This window comes from Ostrinia nubilalis, chromosome 14 (genome assembly GCF_963855985.1).
Source record: "Ostrinia nubilalis chromosome 14, ilOstNubi1.1, whole genome shotgun sequence".
Taxonomy (NCBI): domain Eukaryota; kingdom Metazoa; phylum Arthropoda; class Insecta; order Lepidoptera; family Crambidae; genus Ostrinia; species Ostrinia nubilalis.
The window spans coordinates 9623774-9645138 of NC_087101.1; the positions used below are offsets into that span (position 1 = coordinate 9623774).

A 21365-nucleotide genomic window follows, 5' to 3' on the forward strand; every position below is an offset into this window, starting at 1 on the left:
ATAAATATCCTTGGACATTTTACACTGCGCTTCTAGTCCCAAACTAAGCAAAGCTTGTATAGATGACCCACGCTGAACTGTCCCACCAAACTCAATGACAGGGGGGCGCTACCATCGTTCAACTATATGGTTTCCAACATGGCAAAAATCGAAACCAGCGATCCGGTATTGACGGTGGCGCCCCACTGTCAATGTCATGCATAGGACAGTTCAGTATTTTGGAACTATACTATGGGTACTACACAATGGATAAAACATACTTAAATACTTTTTTTTTTGTAAATACATACTTATTATACATAGAAAACACCCAGTCCAATACAAACAAATATGTTCATGCACACAAATGTTTGTACTGTGCGGGAATCGAACCCGCTACCTCCGGAATAGTAGTCCGTTTCGAACCACTACACCAAACGGCCGACATTTATCTGATTTCCTAAATGTAAATTGTAAAACTAAAACAAACTGATAAACTCATTAGACCAAAGATCTGGTGATCGCGGGAGGTACCGAAATGGGCAGCATAGAACCGGTCGTTACGGAAATTCTTGGGGAAAGCCTTTGTATAGCAGTGCATGTCTTTTGGTTGAAACGATGAGGACAACGAAAACATAAAAAGTTCGATATAAATTAAGATTAAGAAATAGGGGAATGTTTTAGGAAAAGTCTGTCTGGAGAAGAAAGATATTTTAAAAAGACAATCAACTTCTACAAAAAATCACTCTCTACGTATATTATTATGGTACACACCTAAGTGTGAACGTAATGTAGGTAGCCTTAGTTGACACCAAAAGAGGCTCATTTGAACCTGATAGGTAGAAAGAAACGATCTTACAAATCATAAAGGCTCTTCACCAGAAACTTTTCTCCCCAGGTGTTCTGGAACGCCGGCTGCCAGATGGTGTCCCTGAACTTCCAGACGTCCGACCTGCCCATGCAGCTCAACCAGGGCAAGTTCGAATACAACGGAAATTGCGGGTACCTGCTCAAGCCGGATTTCATGCGGCGCGCGGATCGGTCTTTTGACCCTTTCGCTGATGCGCCCGTGGACGGCGTAATTGCTGCTCAGTGTTCTGTACAGGTACCGTAATAGTTCATGGTACTTAATAATATTGTATACGGAAATGTATATTCGGTGACACCAAAGATTCCGGTTAAAATAGCACCTATAAAGAGTGCTGGAAGTAACATAGCAAACGCTAAGCTTCAACCACACCAACGCGTGCAGGGGGCTTAGTGAGAGTTAGACAGATCCTGCCCGAAACCCAGTTTGGCTTCCGACCTGACCGAGGTACCTGTGAAGCTATCTTCTCCGTGCGTCAATTACAGGAAAAAAGCAGAGAGCAGGGTCGTCAGCTATATCTCTGCTTTGTTGACTTGGAGAAAGCGTTCGATAGTGTGCCTCGTGAAGCTCTCTGGATGGTGCTGGGAAAATTAGGGTGCACGGGAAAGTTCGTGAGACTTCTGAGACTCCTTCACGACGATATGCAGTGCTGCGTCGCCGTAGACGGCGTACAGTCAGATTTCTTCCCCGTTACCTGTGGGGTGAAACAAGGGTGTGTGCTAGCGCCCACACTGTTTGCTCTATACTTTGCGGTGGTAGTCAAGGAGGTTCTACAAACTGTTTCTGAGGGAATCCGCATCCGTTTTCGCACAGATGGCAGCCTGTTCAACTTAGCCAGACTTAAGGCGCGCACTAAAGTCTCGTATGCACTGATCACTGAGATCATGTATGCTGATGATTTGTGCTTTCTAGCAGAATCCTCAGAAGGCCTGCAACAGCTGATGTCCGTCTTTCACCAGGCATGCTGCAAGTTCGGCCTGAAGATAAGTGTCAAGAAGACAGAAGTGATGTCTTTGGACACAAATGACCACGAGTCTCTAAGCATTATGCTTGGTGAGGATGTACTGAAACAGGTGGATAAGTTCCGATATCTGGGGAGTACTATAACATCCAAATGTGACCTTGATGCCGAGATCAGCAGCAGGATCAGTGCTGCAGCTGCAGCATTTGGGAAGCTGCGTTCCAAGGTTTTCTGCTCGCATGACCTAAACTAAAGCTGGCTACAAAAATTTCAATATACATGGCGGTTGTGCTGCCAAACCTACTGTACTCCTCCGAGGCGTGGTGCGTGTATCGCCACCATATACGCACACTGGATCGTTTCCACCTCAAATGCCTTCGTACCATCATGAAGATCAGATGGTCTGATCGAGTGCGCAATACCGAGGTGCTACGACGAGCCCATGTGGGTGGCATTGAGGCCTATATAATGCGTCGCCAACTTCGATGGTGTGGTCACGTATCACGTATGACGGAGGAGAGAGTGGCGAAGCGCATCTTCTACTCTGAACTTGAGGAGGGTAAGCGGAAACATGGCGGTCAACTCCTCAGGTACAAAGATGTACAGAAGCGGCACATGAAAAGATGCAACATTGAGCCCTCTCAGTGGGAGGGTTTGGCAGCACAGCGTCCAGAATGGCGGGAGATTGTGAAGAGGCAAGTCCACGAGTTCGAGGTGCAGCGTACGACTGAACTCGACGCGAAGCGCGATGACTTGAAGGCCCGTCCATCTGCCGCCATTCACTATAACTATGTTGGCGGCGTGCTCAGATGCCCTCAATGCGCGAGGGATTTTACCGCGAAAATAGGCTACGTAAGCCATCTTCGGGCACACCAGCGCCGCCAAGACAGCTAGGAGTCGGAGTGGTCGCCATGGCCGAAATCGGTCGGATGGATCATCATCATCACATCAAACGTCCTCATGTGAGCGCGTAAAAAAATGACATTAAATGTAAGTATGACTATGACGAATTGTACAGCGCCCCTAGCGGAAACTTTCAAGAACTAAAATTTTCATACATATTTTTAACGCAGTCGATGTCGAATGCGTTTGATATAAATTCACACTACGCCCAATGATAACAGAGATGACAGGTCTTGCGACCCATGACAGTTCACGCGACCTGTCATTTCCCTATGATCGCGCCGGCGATGGCGATCTGCACGTGTTGGTGTGATTGAAGCATTAACCATGCCGCTGCGTAAAACTAAGGAAATAACGCAGAATCTGTGGTGGAAGACGATATCTTATCATTACATTTTTTTTAAATACGAGTAATATTGGAATCCTACAAAATACCGCATACCTAATTTCATCAATAAATGTTGCTTCAAGAATAGTATCATTTCCTTCATTCATGCTATGTATCCCGTATCTTCTAGCCGAAAAACTATACACCGTTGTCTTTTACAGGTCATAGCGGGGCAGTTCTTGTCGGACAAGAAAATCGGCACGTACGTAGAAGTGGATATGTACGGACTGCCCACCGACACCATCCGCAAGGAGTTCCGTACACGCATGGTGCCCGCCAACGGACTGAACCCTGTTTATAATGAAGAACCGTTCTTGTTCAGAAAGGTATCAAAGGATCGTTGTAACAACTAAAAACTAGTATCCACCTACTCTAGGTACAGTGACGACAACTGTTGAGCGCTAAAACGATAGCCTTCATTATTCAAACACGCCCCGGGAACAGCCATTCCAATGAATTCCGCATTTCTTTTAACATAATAATAATATTCGGCGGAAAGTTCTTAATTATGAAGAGGAAAAACGATGGGACTCCATTTTTCTTTCCCAACAAACTGACAAAACTCTATCGAGTGGAGAACTCCACCGCTGTTAAGTGAGTAACTCCCGTATTCACAAACATTACTATGAGGTCTCACAGTGCGCGTGGACGCACAGGGTGACACACGAACCAATCACAGAGCTCTATTCAACGCTGTGCGTTCGCTTTGCTGCTTATCTGAAGTAAGCATCGTTTGTGAAGAACAATAGTTTAAACAACACTCATATTCCAGGTCGTACTCCCGGACTTGGCCGTGCTCCGTTTCGGGGTATACGACGAGAACGGGAAACTTCTCGGGCAAAGGATCCTGCCCCTGGACGGTTTACAGGCCGGCTACCGTCACATCTCGCTCAGGACTGAAGCCAACTTCCCCATGTCACTGCCTATGCTGTTCTGCAACATCGAGCTGAAGATCTACGTCCCTGATGGCTTTGAAGGTAATGCTATCTAAAGGTGGACAAACGGCCTCATTATGATGGAGGGAGAAGGCGCTGGATGAAGGCCGCTACTAACCGGCATATTATCTGGGAATCATGGACTGTGTACAGCAGTGGACATCCTGTGGCTAAAATGATGATGATGAAAGTTATAGCTCTGGTAAAAATCCCTAGTATTAATTTCAAAATAACAAGTTTTGGCATGCCCGAGGAATTTCCACATTTGCCTTGAGTCTTTGATATGCGTATGTGCAAAAATCGACATCCCTGAATTCTTAGATATGCCTTTAAAAGTTGCATACAATCTCAGATCTGATCTAGAAAAATCGACGTAATAGTCCATTACGAACTACTACACCAAACGGCCGAAATGGTGTCAACATGAAACCCACAAGCATTTTATAATGTTTTTTTTTCTAGACTTCATGGCTGCGCTGTCGGATCCTCGCGCTTTCATGGGGGCAGCCAAGGAAAGAACTGACAACATGAAGCAGATGGGAATCGAGGAGAGCGGGCCCGAGAAGAAGGTGCAGATTGAAGAGAAGAAGGAAGGTAAGAACACACAAAAAACAGATACTGATCTTCATGCTAATATTAAATTTCAATTTGGGAATATTTTAGGTAAAACCAGTCATGTAAACGCTTGCTTACTACTTGCAAAAAACATGCTTAGTCTCAGAAAATACGATGAAATCGTCTAAATAACAAAAGTAATTCCAGACATCCAGTTTTTATGATCGTAAATATTGATGGCTTAGCAAAATTTTGTCTACTATTTTACATAAGTACAAGTTCAAAAATAAACACAGGTAAACTTTGATGCTTGGGAGAGTAAAAAAGACGCTGTTGGTATTTTTTGTGACCTTTCAAAAGCGTTTGATTGTGTAGACCACCAAACCTTACTAAAAAAATTGCGACATTATGGTGTTTCGGATGAGGCACTTGATCTGTTGAACTCGTATTTCACAGGCAGAAAGCAAAAAGTTTGTATTAATGGAACTGAGTCTTCTGGAGCACCTCTTACCATGGGTGTGCCGCAGGGATCGATATTGGGACCTTATTTATATTAATGACCTTCCCTACTTTGTAAAAGATCTATGTGATATTGTGTTATTTGCTGATGACACATCTCTCATTTTCAAAGTTGATAGAGGTAAAGTAAACCTTGATGATATAAATGACACACTCTCACAGGTTTTGCATTGGTTTACTGTTAACAACTTATTGTTAAATGCAAACAAAACTAAGTGTATTAAATTTACCTTACCTAATGTGAGGCAGGTTCCCACACAATTGATGGTGAAGAATGAACCATTAAATAGCATAAGTTCCACAACATTCTTGGGAATCACTTTAGACTCTAAACTTCAGTGGGGTCCTCATATTGAAACCTTGTCAGCAAGGCTCAGTTCAGCTGCTTTTGCAGTGAGAAAGATAAGGCAATTAACTGACATTGAAACGGCAAGGCTAGTTTATTTTAGCTATTTTCATAGTATAATGTCATACGGCATATTGTTGTGGGGCTCAGCTGCGGACATTGAAACTGTGTTTGTTCTGCAGAAGAGAGCAGTGCGGGCCATTTATAACCTTGAACCCCGATTTTCCTTGAGAGAATTCTTTAAGGAGATTAATATACTGACAGTAGCTTCACAGTTCATTTATGAAAACCTTTTATATGTTCGCAAAAATATAGAGCAATTTACTAGAAAGAGTGATTTACACAAGTTCAATACAAGAAACAAAAATAAACTTGCCGTTCCAAATTTCAGACTGCACAAGATTGGTAATTCATTTATGGGGAAATGTATTAAACTTTTCAATAAATTACCACAAACTGTTGTAGAATTGCCCATTCATAAATTTAAAGCACATATCAAAAGCACCTTAATGAAAAAGGGCTACTAGTCCAGTAGAATTAGCTTTCAAATCGGAAATAATTCCTACAAAAGATTTTATTGTTTTAATGACTTCATTGGTTGCCCATTAAGACTCTCCTAAGTTTTCGACTTCGACGGAGTTGTGCTTAAGTGGTGGGGGCCCCCGAAAGAGGCATTTTTTCGGTTTTCCGGTTATACCGCGTAAAGGACTTACCCTATCAAAAAGTGGTCTTCGTGACGGTTGAAGGGCACTTAATCCTGCATTGAATAAGACCAAATTCATATGTTTTGGACAAACCGTTCTCGCGCTAAAGTTCGGCAAAGTAGAAAATATACGTATAATTAATGACCCTCTCCACGTCCAATGGTTTGTTACCCACAGACTTCCAAGTCTTGAAAAGGGCCACCTCAACCAGTGTAACCCTATCAAGGCTTACGAGCTTGATGCACCTATCCTTGTTCGTCCCAGCCGTTCCTTAACTGCGGTTGCTGCACCTCTTCCTGGCACTCACCTGAACGACTCTGTGTTACCTACTGTGGCTGCCCCTCTTCCTTGTATCTTCCTGCATGACTACGTTGCCTAGCCGTATGCCTGGTCTAAGGTTCGACGCCAAAAATCAACAACAACAAGTTCATATTAAAACGCTGAAGAGTTTTTTGTTTGTTTGTTTGAACGCGCTAATCTTAAGAATTACTAGTTTGATTGAAATCATTATTTTTGTGTTGAATAGCTCATACATTGAGGAAGGCTATAGGATATATACAACCACTCTACGACTAATAGAGGCGAAGCAGTAAAGAAAAATGTTGCAAGCACGGGAAATAGTATTTAAACTATTTTCACTCGTACGAAGTTGAGTTTGTGGCGTCGAACCTTGGACCAGGCATATGGCTAAGCAATGAAATCTTACAGGAGGGTACAAGGAAGAGGGGCAGCCACATTAGGTAACACAGAGTCGTTTAGGAGAGCGCCAGGAAGGGGTGCAGCAACCGCAGTTAAGGAACGGCTGGGACGAACAAGGATAAGCGAATCAAACTCGTGAGCCTTGTTAGGGTTACACTGGTTAAGGCGACCCTTTACAAGGCTTGGAAGCATGTGGGTAACAAGCCATTGGACGTGGAGAGGGTCATTAATTATACGTATATTTTCTACTTTGCCGAACTTTAGCGCGAGAACGGTTTGTCCAAAACATATGAATTTGGTCTTATTCAATGCAGGATTAAGTGCCCTTTAACCGTCATGAAGACCACTTTTCGATAGGGTAAGTCCTTTACGCGGTATAACCGGAAAACCGAAAAAACGCCCCTTTCGGGGGCCCCCACCACTTAAGCACAACTCCGTCGAAGTCGAAAACTTAGGAGAGTCTTAATGGGCAACCAATGAAGCCATTAAAGCAAAAAAATCTTTTGTAGGAATTATTTCCGATTTAATCAATTTTTGTGTTTAATTCTACTGGCCTATACTATAAAGTTGATGATTATATAAAAGATAAAAATGTTTGGAATGTTTAACTACCTAGCTCGCATCAATACTTATGACTATAATTTGTATATTTTAAAGACTGTAAAACCTTGAAAAGGAGGCTGACAATAGTGACTGAGTTTCTTGCGCTGCTTCTTCTCAGCACTGGCCCATTTATTGTCCCGAAGCAGTGGTAGGGTTAATATTGGGACGTGTAAAAGCGCTTTTTTAAAGCCTATTTGCAAAAATAAATGAATTTTATGAATTTTAATTTTTTAAATCCCAAGGTCTAAGCCGGAATTCTCAGAAGCTTGTAAACTAGCTAATGATGCAATCACGCGGATGTTTCGTTTAAAAGTTTTTAAATTATAAATAAAACTATTTCTATAATGTTAACCCATCATTAGATTAGATTTAGTTAGAACGCAGCCAACACGAAACGCATCCGATGATAATTTTAAATCTGTTTACATTACGAGTACCTACTGTAAATAGCCGCGGTCGTAAACGAGTTTACGCCAAAACGCCAAACGTGTATGACAGGAGCGTATTTCGAGATCTTCCATGTAATAGGAATGAGTAGTGAACTCATAGCGACATTATAATCAACTTAGTAGCACAAAAAGGCGTAACTTTCAAATTAGAGGTCCATAAGTCCATATTACTTGTCGCTTAAAGTACCTAAGTAGATATTGAGGAAGTGAGATCAGGACCTCCCATCAAATCGATTGTCCAACTAGGCAGTTTTTAAGTATTTTCAAATTTATAGACAGTTAACGCATAACTATGAAAGTATCTAAATTTAGATATGCGTAATATTGAGCATGAATGAATGATTTAGTTGAGTATCTCTTTAATATCCTACTTCAAACAAAAATCTAGTTTAAAATTAATTCCGATTCAAACGTTCGGCGCCAGACAGCATCCGAGTTAAAAATAATCGCTATAAAAACATTTTCTATCGAGTTCAGATTCTGATATTGGACGTGGTATAAACAAAATTAAATACACAGTCGCTGTTTACTTGCACCGCTGTATAAACGTGTATATCCTCGACTCACACCCACCTCCAGTTTCATCTGCTTCAATAAATGTGCGCGTACGCACAAAGAGTGCACTAATAAAGATTTTGATAGCACGGGAAGTTTTGAAGTCTTAGAAGAATGGATTTACTATCAACAAACATTGTAGGTAATAATGTTCATTCAAATAGTGCTTTGTTACATTATGAATTATTATCATATTCTTCAGTTGAAGCTCGTTGGGCTTGCACTGATTTCGCGTTGTGTTTTAATTTTTGAAAACATGATCCGTCGTCAACGAATTATCAGGGGAGGTACAATTTTGAATTTTCACACAATTCCATAAATGTAAAAGCAATGCTTTTAATAAACCCTCTAGTTCACTGACCAATGGTTAACATTCTAACAAATAAATCCCCAGAGCCCCCGCTGGTGTTCGAACCCATCACAGTGGAGTCTCTCCGCCAAGAGAAGGGCTTCGTCAAGACCGGCCGCAAGCAGCAGAAGGAATTGGAAGCCATGCGCAAGCGCCACACCAAAGAAAAGATGGCGCTGCAGAAGCAGCAGTGCGCCGCGCTCGAGAAAATGATCAAGGGGAAGAAGTGAGTAATTTGTCGATAAAAGTAGAAGTTTCTTTGAATGGTCTTAGTTTTCCAATGAGAATAACTTAGCACAGTCAAAGTTAGTCAAGTTTTCCAGTAAAAATAATGATGCTAAAGGTCATTATTATCAGCTTAATTAACGTTCCACTTCAGTCTAATTCCTGTCAGACATATTGTTTGCACCCTTGCGTTCATCATACCAATTGGTGGCACTCGCTAGTGAGTCAGTGCTAAACGGACCACTTGGCGCCATTATTGGTGAGTAAGATTATGCCACTCGAGTGACTATGACAGTGGCCAACTGGTGAGCGCATAGAACTGAAGGGCGTATTTCCACTCACCACTAACGATTGGCAGAACCTTACTTGCCAGTAGCGCTATCAGGTTAACGCTTAAACCACAAGAATGCTTCCATATTGCAATCACTTTTAAGCCAGTTCTCCAAACATTCTAACCCATATTCCTATCACAGCAAGGACCAGCTCAGCAACGACCCGACATTCCGTAAGCTGGTCAACGAGCAGTCCACAGCGTGGAGCGAGCTGGTCGCAAAGCACCGAGTGGAGGAGTGGACCAGTGCCAGGAGCCGTCTGAATGAACAGAGGGATCTGCTGAAGAAGATGATGGAGACCACGCAACTGGCTCAGATGAAACAGCTGGAGGGAAAGCATGAAAGGTAGGTAATCTGACAATGAATGAAAAGCCGACGGTAAAAAAGCAAGCCAAAAAAGATACCGACATGGTTCCATTAATATACTTTTCGATATCAATCGATTCGCCGGATTTTTTAGGGCCTCGTTCAGTATTTCCGAGTAAAGCGTCAATAGGCTACTCTTGGGATAAAAATACGGGCACGCAATACATGTCTGATGAATTCGAATCTTTTTCACATCTCTCTCGAATTTGATTTGCCAGCTAGACACTATTAGTCGTCAATATATGTATATTTCCATACTAACTTATGGAAGAAGAGCGTTTAACGGCTCAATAAAAATCATATTCCATCCCCTTTTCAAACAAACGAATTTACACTGTCTGACATTGGTAACTTACGTAAAAACTTAAACGTTTTCCCCAGGGAGCTGAAAGACATGAACGCCCGTCAGGCCAAGATCAGCATGGAGACGAGCAAGGAGGTGGCCAACGACAAGACCCTCAAAACTAAGCAGGAGAAGGACCGCCGCCTCAGGGAGAAGAAGCAGAACAACACCAAGAAGTTCATGGACGAACGCAAGGTAAGTTTGTTCTTCTACTTTCCTAATGGTAATATATGGAATAATAGACAGGAAGAAAGATACATTTATTATTATGGATGTTAAAAGACAGAGGTACCACATAAAACATAACAAAGAAAGAGAAAGTGAACTGTGAGTGCCACTCTGTCGCAAAAATGATGCCCATTGCAATGGGACCCCACTCAGCATATGCCGTGGCCCATAGTGAAGGCCACGACGCTGGTTTTCAGTGAGCCCTAGTAGCCTTATTGTTCCTCAAAAAAAGGGATCACAAAAGTAAGGAGTTTCAAGTTAGATTTTCTAAAAAACCAGCGTGTTAGCTTATTTAAAAGTACCGTGAAATACGAAATGTTGCCTCAGAATGAAATACTTTTCCAGACCCAAACTATCAAGCAGAACCGAGAGAAAGAAAAGCTGAAGGTGACCCATGACAAACAGATGGAGGAGCTGTCCAAGGATATTGACAACGTGAGTACTAAAGGAGCAAAGTGTTCTGCTGCAAACTATTCAAATTCTCTGTTAAAACTCTTATTGTCCACACCTACTGTCCGAACACAAATACAACTTCTACTGTGACCACAAAGAGACAATCATTTCGGCTGGTAAAAATTAGTTCACCATATCAGCCTTTCTTTTCACCTATCATGTAAGATGTGTGATTGAAAGGGTTCCTGATGATCTGATATCTGAGGAATGTACAAGCAACGAATGATGAATCTGCTAAAGACTTCTTATAGTAAAATGCAAACTTATCTATTTCCAGCTCATCGAAATGTACAAGATGGAGGAGTCCGAGTTCGACATGGCAAGTAAAACGGAGTTCTTTGCATGAAAGTATCCCGACATAGCTCCGTTACTGGAGCAAATGACTTGAGAAGTGAGTGCTAAGTGATCTCTTCGACTAGGCTAAGGACATCTCCCACTTTCGTACCATAGACACCAAAGTTCCTTATCTTATAACTGCAGGCGGAAACCAAATAAAGGTCATAGTACACTTATCGACTAGCAAAGGGGTCAACAACGCCTTTCGCCGCGCGGTCAACCGCGAGGCAAGATATTTACGATACGGTACAGATAAATGTGCGTTGCAGTACGGAGTAGTTTCATACAAACGCCTCGAGCTGATACGGTTATGATCCGTATCTGGGTTGATAAGTGTGCTTCGTCCTTGAGTCTTCAAAGTTGTCAGCATGCCAAATTATTAATTCCAAAGTATATCGATTGAAAACGTTCAAGTTCAGTTCTAGATAATTATGGTTTATCAATTCATATATTTCGAGACGTTATAGTAGATTTAATTTGCATGCAAATGCAAAAGGTGTTACTGTACTGTTAGCACCATAAGTTAAGAAACTGCTGGCTTGTCTCTCAAGAACTAACATAGCCAAAAGTTTCGAATGTATGTCGTATCGCCTTATTTCCTTTATATTGTAACTGACTACATTAGTTTTAAGACTGTTAGGTATGTAAGAGCTAGAGGAAATTAGTACATTCATACCTATCTTATAATTAAGAAAAATGTTAAAACACATAACGTTTCAAATTGCCAAATGTTACACGTTTGACCATGAATCTCGTAGATTACTATTTTCAAGTTAATGTAAGAGTATTACTTGGAATTTAAACAGCCAAGTAGTGGAGGAGAAAGAGGGCAGTCTACCTCGCCATAAAAATGGCCAAATAACTTGGCTAATTATTACATATTATTAGATAAGTATATTACATTTAAGATCTGGGGGGCTGCAATGCTCCCGTTCCTTACTCACGAATATATTCGAATGGCGGTTGAAGAAAAGTGCAGTAAGAAAATATTCTATCCATATTTTTACCTATGACTTCGTTCATCGTTAACATTAATTATTTTATATAAAAAATAAGAGTACTCGATTCCTTGTTATAAAATTATTTCGGAAGTTAATATTATTATTTTTACTATTATTAATATATTAACTAAAAAATACATTTGTATCGAATAAATTGAAACGAGTAAATTATAATATTGATAAAAATTGTATGTAATAAAATGTAAAGTGATTGTTTCGGCCTTTGGAAAAAATTTAATAAGTAAATTAAATAAAGGTAATCATAAGCCTATACCTATATCTTAATATTTTTAATAATTTAATGTAACTAATATTTCGTTCTTTTTACGGGTTATATAAATGTTCTTTCATTTTAATAACTTGTTTAAACAGTGAATCTAGTCTCTTCTTATCTATCTTAGTATATTTTCTATGTCATTAAATACTAAACTAAGATATAAAAACTTACATGGTGTAATAAATTATTACATAATAAGTATTCTTTTATGATTTTTTCATGATCAATTTTTTGTTAGTGTTTTAACCAATTTATATTATTTAAATCTTTTCTGTTTAACCAAAGTTGTCATTAATATGACATGGGAACAATTATGCAATTTTAAGTTATAATAATCTCCATTGAAACTCAATCTATATCTATTAACTAATTATTAATAGTTTGTGTAAATGAAAGATGATTAAAAATTGTCATTCCATTTCATTTTTATATGTGCATCTTGTTGTTAGTGGACCAAACTTTCCTATTTCAAATTGTAATTTCATAAATAATAGCTAGATTCTTATAATTCATTATCACTCTAATAATTATTATGATTATTAATTTATAATAAAGTAAGCTGATTGTACCTATTAATAGTTGTTATTGCAAATTTCAAATAACCTGTTGTCTGAATAATATAAATTCATATTATTATCTAATCATTTATGTAGAAATAATGATTTCCATATTTTATATTGTATTATGTAAGTATCTGACTCTTTTCAAGTCAATATTGGGTTTAATTAATTTGGGTAAAATTATTATTCTATAGTAGGTAGATAATATTTTGATTGTAATATAATCGTTATGGTGGCAGCGCTACCATTCAATTAAATGGTAAGTGGATTAATATTAAGAGAAAATATTGTAATGTTTTATTTATTTAAAGCAGGTGCCTTATGCACCTTGGAATTAATAAAAATCTAGTCAATTTCATCATAGAATTTATTTTTGGAAAAAATTAAAAAGAAATGTGACGGTACGAAATCAAGTACAGTATTAGCGGAAAGTAGATAATTTATTTTTACTTAATCCTTACTTCTGATTGTGCCTTATGAAGGCACATCACTTAATAATATTGTCTGGCAAAAAATATCATTCAAAAATATTATTATTCAAATTTATTTATCAAAAACGATTATTATAAAGAACTTTAATCTATTATAGTAAGTTAGTGAGCAATGACTGCTCTTAGAATTAAAAAAAGATAGTGAGAATAAATATAAGTGTTTCTTAATGTTTATGATTATATTTCAAAATCTATATTATTGAATGGTATGTTAAAAAAATTATTGGAATTGCACTTATTGACTTTGGATAGTAAAGTTATTCACTGTTATAATAAATTTATATTCAAATAATTATGTTGAAATTATAACGAAATTACTGGATTAGTTAAGTTTTTTGGAATTGTGATAATAAAACATGTTAATCAATTTGGCCTATTGCATATGTATGAATTAAGTTTATTAAAATTTAATTTACCTACATAATAATATGTAAATTATATTTTATTTAAGCAAAATAATAATTTCTTTGAATAGTTTATTCCTCATAGATTGTTAGTAATTTGTTTTGATTTGTATTAGCACAGTTAGCACATAAATTTGTCTTGATATGGCACATTTCAAAAATGAATGTAATCAGCACTAATATGTATTTTGAAATTTAAATTGCATACTGTTATCAACCGTTTAGAATAAGAAGAATGAAAGAAGTAAAGCATATATTCTAAACTCATTATATTGACATATTTAGACTCATTGCTCTAATGAAATCAATGGAATTTGGTATGGAATATTAGTAAGCAGTACTTAAAACCAAATTTCATGGTTTGCTAGTTACCTAACATAGTGAAACACATGTAATCCAAAGATTTGTTTATTGATTAAAGTACAATAACTAAATTATAACATTTTAAATATACCACTGTCTATTATTTCTACCCACTAGAATAAAATATGAATTACCTAACTTGACTTGATGCTCCTGATTTTCTTCCTTTCCTTGTAAAGGCTCTCATGTTGAACTGAAATAATTAAAAACATTATAAATTAGGGAACAGAACTATAATCGGTTGCTTTGTCTATATTCTCCCTGAATTTAAATTATCAATGACCTCCATAAAAAATAATCTACACTAATAACATAAAGAGGAAAGATTTGTGAACATCAGAATTGCGGATGTATTGTCACAGAAATGAATATTATAAATATGAAATAAATCTACCTATTGTGTATGTTTAGTTATTTTTCTTGTACCTCCATAAAAAGGGAACAATTACACATATGATTAAAAAATTAATTGGACGATTAATTTGGAATTCAATGTCTGACTAAAAGTAACTCAACATTAAAGTAAAAAGCAACAATATGTACCTAACACAGCAAAATAGTCATAAATTCATTATGATCACCATCAAGTACTCTACAGCCTGTCTAATTTGATTAGGTAAAGGTAAATAAATTTACCATAGGCAAATAGAGGATTTAAGTTGGTTGAGTTGATTTTTCTTTCTTGCTTTGCAAAAATAATTAATCATTATGACAATACTTATCGATGTGTACCGCATATTTCTTATGTGGTACCAAGCTAAGATGCTAGTTGTATATAAAAATAGAAATAAAGTTCCTTACTGTAAGGATCAAAGCGCATCAACTCCAACTTGTCAGCAAGCCTTTCTCTGATTGTGACGAACTTATGACCACTCACAGCACTCTCCATCAACACCATCACAAGCCTAAAAATAAATAATAAAAGGTAAACAACATTAAAATTTTGCTTTTACTAACGTAACAGTAAAAGTAAGGTTATGTATCTTACTTGCTTTTCGCTTTCTTCATTAATATGTTCGTTAGAAACATATTGCAAACTTTATACACCAATAGTGTTACAGACCAGTTTATGTAATTATTTTATGCAATTTCTTTAATTTTTATTCCACAACATACACATTCTAAAATCTAGTTTTTTTTTTCTTTAGTTCCAGATGTCAATGTCAACAATGTCATGTTACTGACAGTCTGACTTACGAACAGATGACACCGGTGTTTCGCCAAAACCCAAGTATACACTATTGAATCATCAATCATCTCAAGCGCATCAACAAGCAGGATATAGATGACCCACGCTGCTGTACGTCCCACCAAACTCAATGATAGGGGGCGCTACCATCGTTCAACTATATGGTTTCCAGGGTTTCCAACATGGTTTCCAACATGGCAAAAATCGGAACCAGCGATCCGGTATAGTTCCAAAATACTGGACTGTCCTGTCGATGACATTGACAGTGGGGCGCCACCGTCTATACCGGATCGCTGGTTCAGATTTTTGCCATGTTTGGAAACCATATAGTTGAACGATGGTAGCGCCCCCCTGTCATTGAGTTTGGTGGGACAGTTCAGCGTGGGTCATCTATATTGACGGTGCCGTGGCGGCGCCCAACTGTCAATGTCATGCATAGGACAGCCCCCCTAGACAAAACGCACTTTTTGATCGAATCTAAAATCGAATCCGTCAAAACTCCATACAAAAAAGGGGCTTTTCGACCACTTTTCGACTGGTTTGCGATTATAATTTGCACTTTGTCTAGACCAGCGGTTCCCAAACTTATTTAGTCTACTGCCCACTTTGAGAATAAATTATTTTTAGCGCCCCTCATTTTTGTAGTCAAGAGTCAAGCTTAGTCGGTGTCTAAGAGTCCTCCTAGTAGATGACACCTCCCAAGCCTCTACACAACGTCCCGTTTTTTTTTCTGGGTCTCTTACCGCCCCCCTTTAAGCCTGTAGTGCCCACAAGGGGGCGTTATCGCCCACTTTGGGAAAAACTGGTATAGACCCACAGTTCAGTATTTTGGAACTATAGGCATAGGCATTTTATTTGTCTAAGACTGATTCTTTTAACTGAAGAATAAACTATCTTTATTTACAATAAACAGATTTTTTTTAAACTAAGGCAAACTTAACTCTAAACAAAATAAAAATATAAACTTATTTTACTCAAAAATAAAAGTGTGTCCGTGAGGCAAAGAGGCGAGGATGCTGGCTGCATTTCCTCGCTGAATGGCAATACTAAGCCTTTGTGCAAGGAAAAAGCCAGCATTTAGATTTTCCGAAATTTTAATTTATTTAAGTAGGGGAAATGGTCCGAAACAGTAATTTAGCATTCGGTCCTCAAGGTCCGAAGGTCTCGACACCAAAAGGCGCAAATATGTGATCATTAGAAAGTGACTCATATTTGCGCCGTTTGGCTAACTCAGCCGACTCCGCTGCAGCCCCAGCTTTAGCAACTGATTCCCTGAGGTGGGAAGGGGCTAAAGTATCGACACATGTAGCGTCCCAAACTAAAGCCCGTCCCCGTTCCCAGGGAACCAGAATGAGACCATCAGGTCTCTTGCCATCATCACGGACCAATCCACGTGGTTCTAGCGTGGACGGAACGTTGATGCTGGCAAGGGCTCTCGCTGATGGCGACGTTGAGAGCAGCGTGTCGGGCGAGACGACCAGCACTTTGCTGTCAACATAGACCGTGGTGAGTGGTGACCGAATTGGTCCACCTCTTTGCCACAGGGACACGTATGGGGTACACATATTGGTGCTCCGCCGAGGCGTACGTAAGCCCACACACACCCGGAAAGAATCGTTGTCAAAAAATGTTCCGAGATTTTTGGAGGGAAGTGCATTCAGCCAATGACTGGATTCCCTACAAGAAACTGCTAAGAGCCTAGCTTTGTTAGTATCACTGATAGAATTTTGAACAAGATGGTTAAAAGTCTCTTTCGCTAGTGTGGCGTCCCAGAGTTTTTGATGATGACGTTCCTTTGGGACGTCCTCACTCCTCAGTCACTTTCTATCTTAGTCATCATAGCCTTTAACTAAAATGACTTGTTTAATGAATACATTAATTAATTTATCATCCATTTCATACCCAGCCATTATGAATGAATTTGTAGACATAAATAATTATTGTGAATCGGCTGTCTGAGCTAGCCACTATAGCCACTATCTAAACATAACATATTTTTTTGGAGTTTCGGCTTTTTGGTTTTTATTATCGGCACACATCGCACGTCTCTATTTGCGCAAGAAAATATTTAAAGGCACTGGGTCTCTATCAGAAGGAACTCTAGGGGTGGAATCTCCATAGGCGTGGGTTAACGGGCAAGGAGATAATATCTTGGATCGTTGACAATCACTTTTCCTACAATTTAACGTTCCACCAAACTCAACACGCTCTCAAAGATAACCTCGCAGCCGCCTGCTCACACTTGACATGACACAATTGATTGACAGTTATCTTTTTCTGCGCATCAGTCGGGTGTTACGTTTAGGAATCACAAACCTTCTGCTCTACAGATTTCTACAGATAACATAATATTAAGATTGGTACTATTAATCATCAATAATAATTTGCAGCATCTGTGTCCGGCGCCGACATATTTTTATTTTGAAACCATAGACAAACTTTAAAAATATGCCACGCGAACAAAAATTTATAAAAATTGATGAAATTTTGACAGCCACAAAATATTCAGGCACGTGTAGATTTCTTTTACATTTCCCAGTAATTTTATTTGATTTGTGAAACTTATAGGAAACTGGATAAGTTTATCAGAAACTTTATACCAATTTACAACAAAAGGGCAACAAATCCTGGTAACATTCCGAAAACAAACTTGTCGTGTGATGATGAACTTGTGAACCGGCGTTGGTTGGCGTTTTCGTGACTGAGTTTTTTTGTGTTCATTCTTTGTTCAGTATCCATGTCGCAAATGAAATAATCAACATAAACGTAGTGTGAGTCTCATTAGTATTTTCGTTTCTGTAGTGTAGTATATCATTGAAGAACAATGATAAAAAACGAAATGGAGAATGGCGGCGGCGACGCTAATTCCAATGTGTCACCGACCAAACTCATGGTCAATTATATTCCGGAGTTGATGACAAGAGACATGATGTACGCTTTGTTCTCCGCAATGGGCAAGATCGAGAGTTGCAAACTAATAGCGAACAGAGGTTATGGATTTGTCGAATACGAGAAACACGAGGATGCCGAGAAGGCTCGGGCGGCGTTCAACGGCCTCCTTATGCAAGGAAAGACTCTAAAAGTGTCATTCGCCCTGCTCAATCCCGAAAACAAGGTCAGTCACAAGCCCGATACCGAATCAAACCTCTACATAAGCAATCTACCTCCCGATATGACGCTAGAGCGTCTGAACGCCTTGTTCGGTCAGTTCGGAAACATCACTAACAGTCGGGTGTCGCAAGGTATCGGTTTCGTGTGCTACGAGAGCCGGCAGCAGGCTGAGGAAGCGATAAAACATATGAACGGACAGACTCCCATACCGGGAGCCGGCGCGATAGTGGTAAAGTTCGCGAACAAGCCCAGTGCGAATAAGAATGCGCCTCGACCGACTCCGAGGGTCGGGGTGGGCGCCACGCCGCTGGCGTACAACGGCGCGGCGGCGGTGTTCAACGGGGCGGCCCCGGCCGCGTTCAACGGCACCAACTTGAGCGCCGCATTCGGAGCGCGGCCGGCCGCGTTCGCGCCTGGTTTCCCGCAAGCCTCGCCGCCACCGCTCCTGCCGTCGCCGGGCAAGGCGCTGCCGTTCATCAACAAGGGCCAGCAGCGCTTCAACCCCATGGCGGCGGCCAACCACACGCCGCTGCCGCTGCTGGGCGCGCCGGCGAGCCCCGTGCCCCTGCTCGGCGCGCCGCCGGCGCCGCATCAGACCACAGTGTATGTATACAACATTGGTGAGGACACTGAGGAACTGGCATTATGGCAACTTTTTGGCCCTTATGGTGCGATCGACTCCATAAAGGTGATCAAGGATCCAGAAACTAAGAAAAACAAGGGTTTCGCTTTCGTTAATATGCGTGAATATGATGAAGCTGCTATGGCCATACAGGCGCTCAATGGATACACGCTCAATGGACAGGTTTTATCCGTTAGCTTTAAGACGCAGAAAAGAAATAATTAGGATGTGAACGGACGTTCAAAACGCCGTTTTATTTGTGATTGTTCCCAGGCCGAAAGCTTAAAAAGAAAGATTTCATTCCAATCTCAAAATATTTTTGTAGTCGAGAAGCGAGATCCTCTATATGCATTTTAAATTAGTCGCATAAGTATTTTTGTAAGATTTAAAATAGTTTTATATTCGCGAGAGAGCGACATGACTATCTGTGAGTTTAGTTGGCTTGACAGTATCATATATGTGTACCCATTTTTATCGTATGATATGGTATTATATTATTGGACTATGTATGGACCTGTCGCACTATGTATCTCTCGTGGGGGCAAGGGCGCGCCCCGCCTCGCTAGCTGCGTGCCCCTGCCCTCACCATAACCCTCCAGGTATTTTATTTTGTGTAAAACAAAGCATTGTATGTTTTTTAATCTTTAATAAATTTCATGTTTAAATAGATTTTATTGTATATTTCTCTATTTTTTTTCTATATACTTATTCCCCTCCCTGTTGTGTCCTTATTTACTTACATAATATACGTAATCCATTCTATAATTATTTGTGGCAGTAGTTTAACATGTACATAATATTTAATTGTGTGTATTGTCTCGGCGGCAGGTCAGCTGTGTAAAACTGCTTTAGTATTGCATGTTGTGTAGTGAAAGAACAAAAATACGTTTTTATTTGTTTATGTTACCTCAGGGTTTATAGCTGTCGTTATTGTTTTTTCCGTTAATATTAGTTACTTATTAAATATTATTTTTGGCGTTATATCAAGTCAGGCCCACTAGATGAAACAAAATCTCATGTGAAATTTTTATATCTTATTTATTTTCGACGTCGTCATGGACGCGTTAGAGATAGCTTTAATATCCTAATTATAAGGTTTTGAGTCAGTCCATTAGTGTAGTATAGTTTAACTGATAAAAGTACATACTAATGTTTAACTGCGTAAACAATCCAGTGACAAAAAATACTTTTTATCTTACGCGCGCGTCCGTAGGATATAGGAAACTGATAAGATAATTCCAAACAGTAAAGTGGTCCAAAATGCCAACCTCTGAAACTAGTATTTAAATAATTGCAAGTGATAATCTAGACTGCCACAAATAGGTGCCCTTATTAAGTATTCGATGCCTCCGTGCCTCTTACTTGGGACAATTATACCAAACTACAGTTTTAGGAGTGAAAGTAGAAAGTAAGTATGTTTAACGCGGTGATATGGTGAGTAATACTATTGTTTTATTTAATAAAAAATATGTAAATAGGTCTACTCTAAAAAAAGCGAGCAGAATGTGATTAGGCGGTCTTCTCGCTAGAAGCGATTTCTTTCCGACAACCTTTATGTTCTGTAGGTAACCATTGGGTAATTTCTTCTAGTCAATTTAAAATCGTTTGGTTATTCAATTATTTTTTCTAGAATTTTTATTGTGTTTGGGACTGCAATGATGGTGGGGTAGCTGAATCGATACCTCGCGTTGTAATCGTAGATAACACGGTCTATTGCACTGATAATCCTTGTTAAAACTAAACCTCAATATCCGTCAAGGATACCATTACAGATTTCCTACGCTGGCCCTTAATGGATAGTATTTCGTAAAAAAGGCTTAAAACCGAGCCAGACGACGGCCATCCGACGGCTGGCTCCGTCGGGTTCAATGTTAGACGTGCCCTTCTCAAGGGCAATGGTCTGCAAATATTTTCGTCCGTATCTACGCTCATAAATAAATTGCAACGTCCTCGGTGGTTTCAAGATAGTACAATAATGCATTATTAGGTAGGTATTAATTATACCTACCTACCGAAATAGTTACTTGATACGGTGTACAGCCTCTAAAGGTTCAATTACCGACATATTAAAAATAGAAATGTATATATGCCAACTTGTCTGTGATCGTCAATCAGTGAATTTTGGATCTACGGAAGCAAATATTTGAACTCGTCCCTAATTATTTTAAACCTGAGGTGGAATTGTGTAAAGCAATCGTAATCATTTGACAGTTCATAACGTACGATTATTCTGTCAAACGCTTTGTTGAAC

General features: G+C 39.3%; 3 protein-coding genes across 4 annotated transcripts in view; 2 read left to right on the forward strand and 1 right to left on the reverse strand.

Moving 5' to 3' along the window:
* Positions 1–14282, forward strand: part of LOC135078112 (1-phosphatidylinositol 4,5-bisphosphate phosphodiesterase) — a 105498-nt gene extending 91216 nt beyond the window's left edge. For both annotated transcript variants that reach the window (XM_063972688.1, XM_063972687.1), the window contains exons 14-22: positions 878–1084; positions 3261–3425; positions 3872–4076; positions 4497–4628; positions 8859–9039; positions 9512–9715; positions 10118–10274; positions 10653–10742; positions 11038–14282. In XM_063972688.1, coding sequence (XP_063828758.1) covers positions 878–1084; positions 3261–3425; positions 3872–4076; positions 4497–4628; positions 8859–9039; positions 9512–9715; positions 10118–10274; positions 10653–10742; positions 11038–11106 — 1410 coding nt within the window. In that variant the 3' untranslated portion in view covers positions 11107–14282. The remainder of the gene's footprint in view (positions 1–877; positions 1085–3260; positions 3426–3871; positions 4077–4496; positions 4629–8858; positions 9040–9511; positions 9716–10117; positions 10275–10652; positions 10743–11037) is intronic.
* Positions 14225–15355, reverse strand: LOC135078119 (large ribosomal subunit protein bL33m). The gene is made up of 3 exons (XM_063972697.1): positions 15181–15355; positions 14994–15097; positions 14225–14385 (listed from the first exon to the last, which is right to left on the reverse strand). The coding sequence occupies exons 1-3, from the start codon at positions 15219–15221 to the stop codon at positions 14327–14329; spliced, it is 204 nt and encodes a 67-aa protein (XP_063828767.1). The 5' UTR covers positions 15222–15355; the 3' UTR covers positions 14225–14326.
* A 2465-nt stretch (positions 15356–17820) lies between these two features.
* Positions 17821–19783, forward strand: LOC135078107 (ELAV-like protein 1). Its single transcript, XM_063972683.1, has one exon. The coding sequence runs from the start codon at positions 18206–18208 to the stop codon at positions 19337–19339; it is 1134 nt and encodes a 377-aa protein (XP_063828753.1). The 5' UTR covers positions 17821–18205; the 3' UTR covers positions 19340–19783.
* Positions 19784–21365: the final 1582 nt, after the last annotated feature.

What these genes read in the sequence shown, in the direction of transcription:
- LOC135078119 (XM_063972697.1), bottom strand. Translation starts at nt 15,221, where the DNA reads ATGTTTCTAACGAACATATTAATGAAGAAAGCGAAAAGCAA. An exon ending in ATGAAGAAAGCGAAAAGCAA is followed by an intron (nt 15,098 to 15,180) that starts GTAAGATACATA and finishes ATTTATTTTTAG; the next exon opens with GCTTGTGATGGTGTTGATGG. An exon ending in GATGCGCTTTGATCCTTACA is followed by an intron (nt 14,386 to 14,993) that starts GTAAGGAACTTT and finishes TAATTATTTCAG; the next exon opens with TTCAACATGAGAGCCTTTAC.
- LOC135078107 (XM_063972683.1), top strand. Translation starts at nt 18,206, where the DNA reads ATGATAAAAAACGAAATGGAGAATGGCGGCGGCGACGCTAATTCCAAT.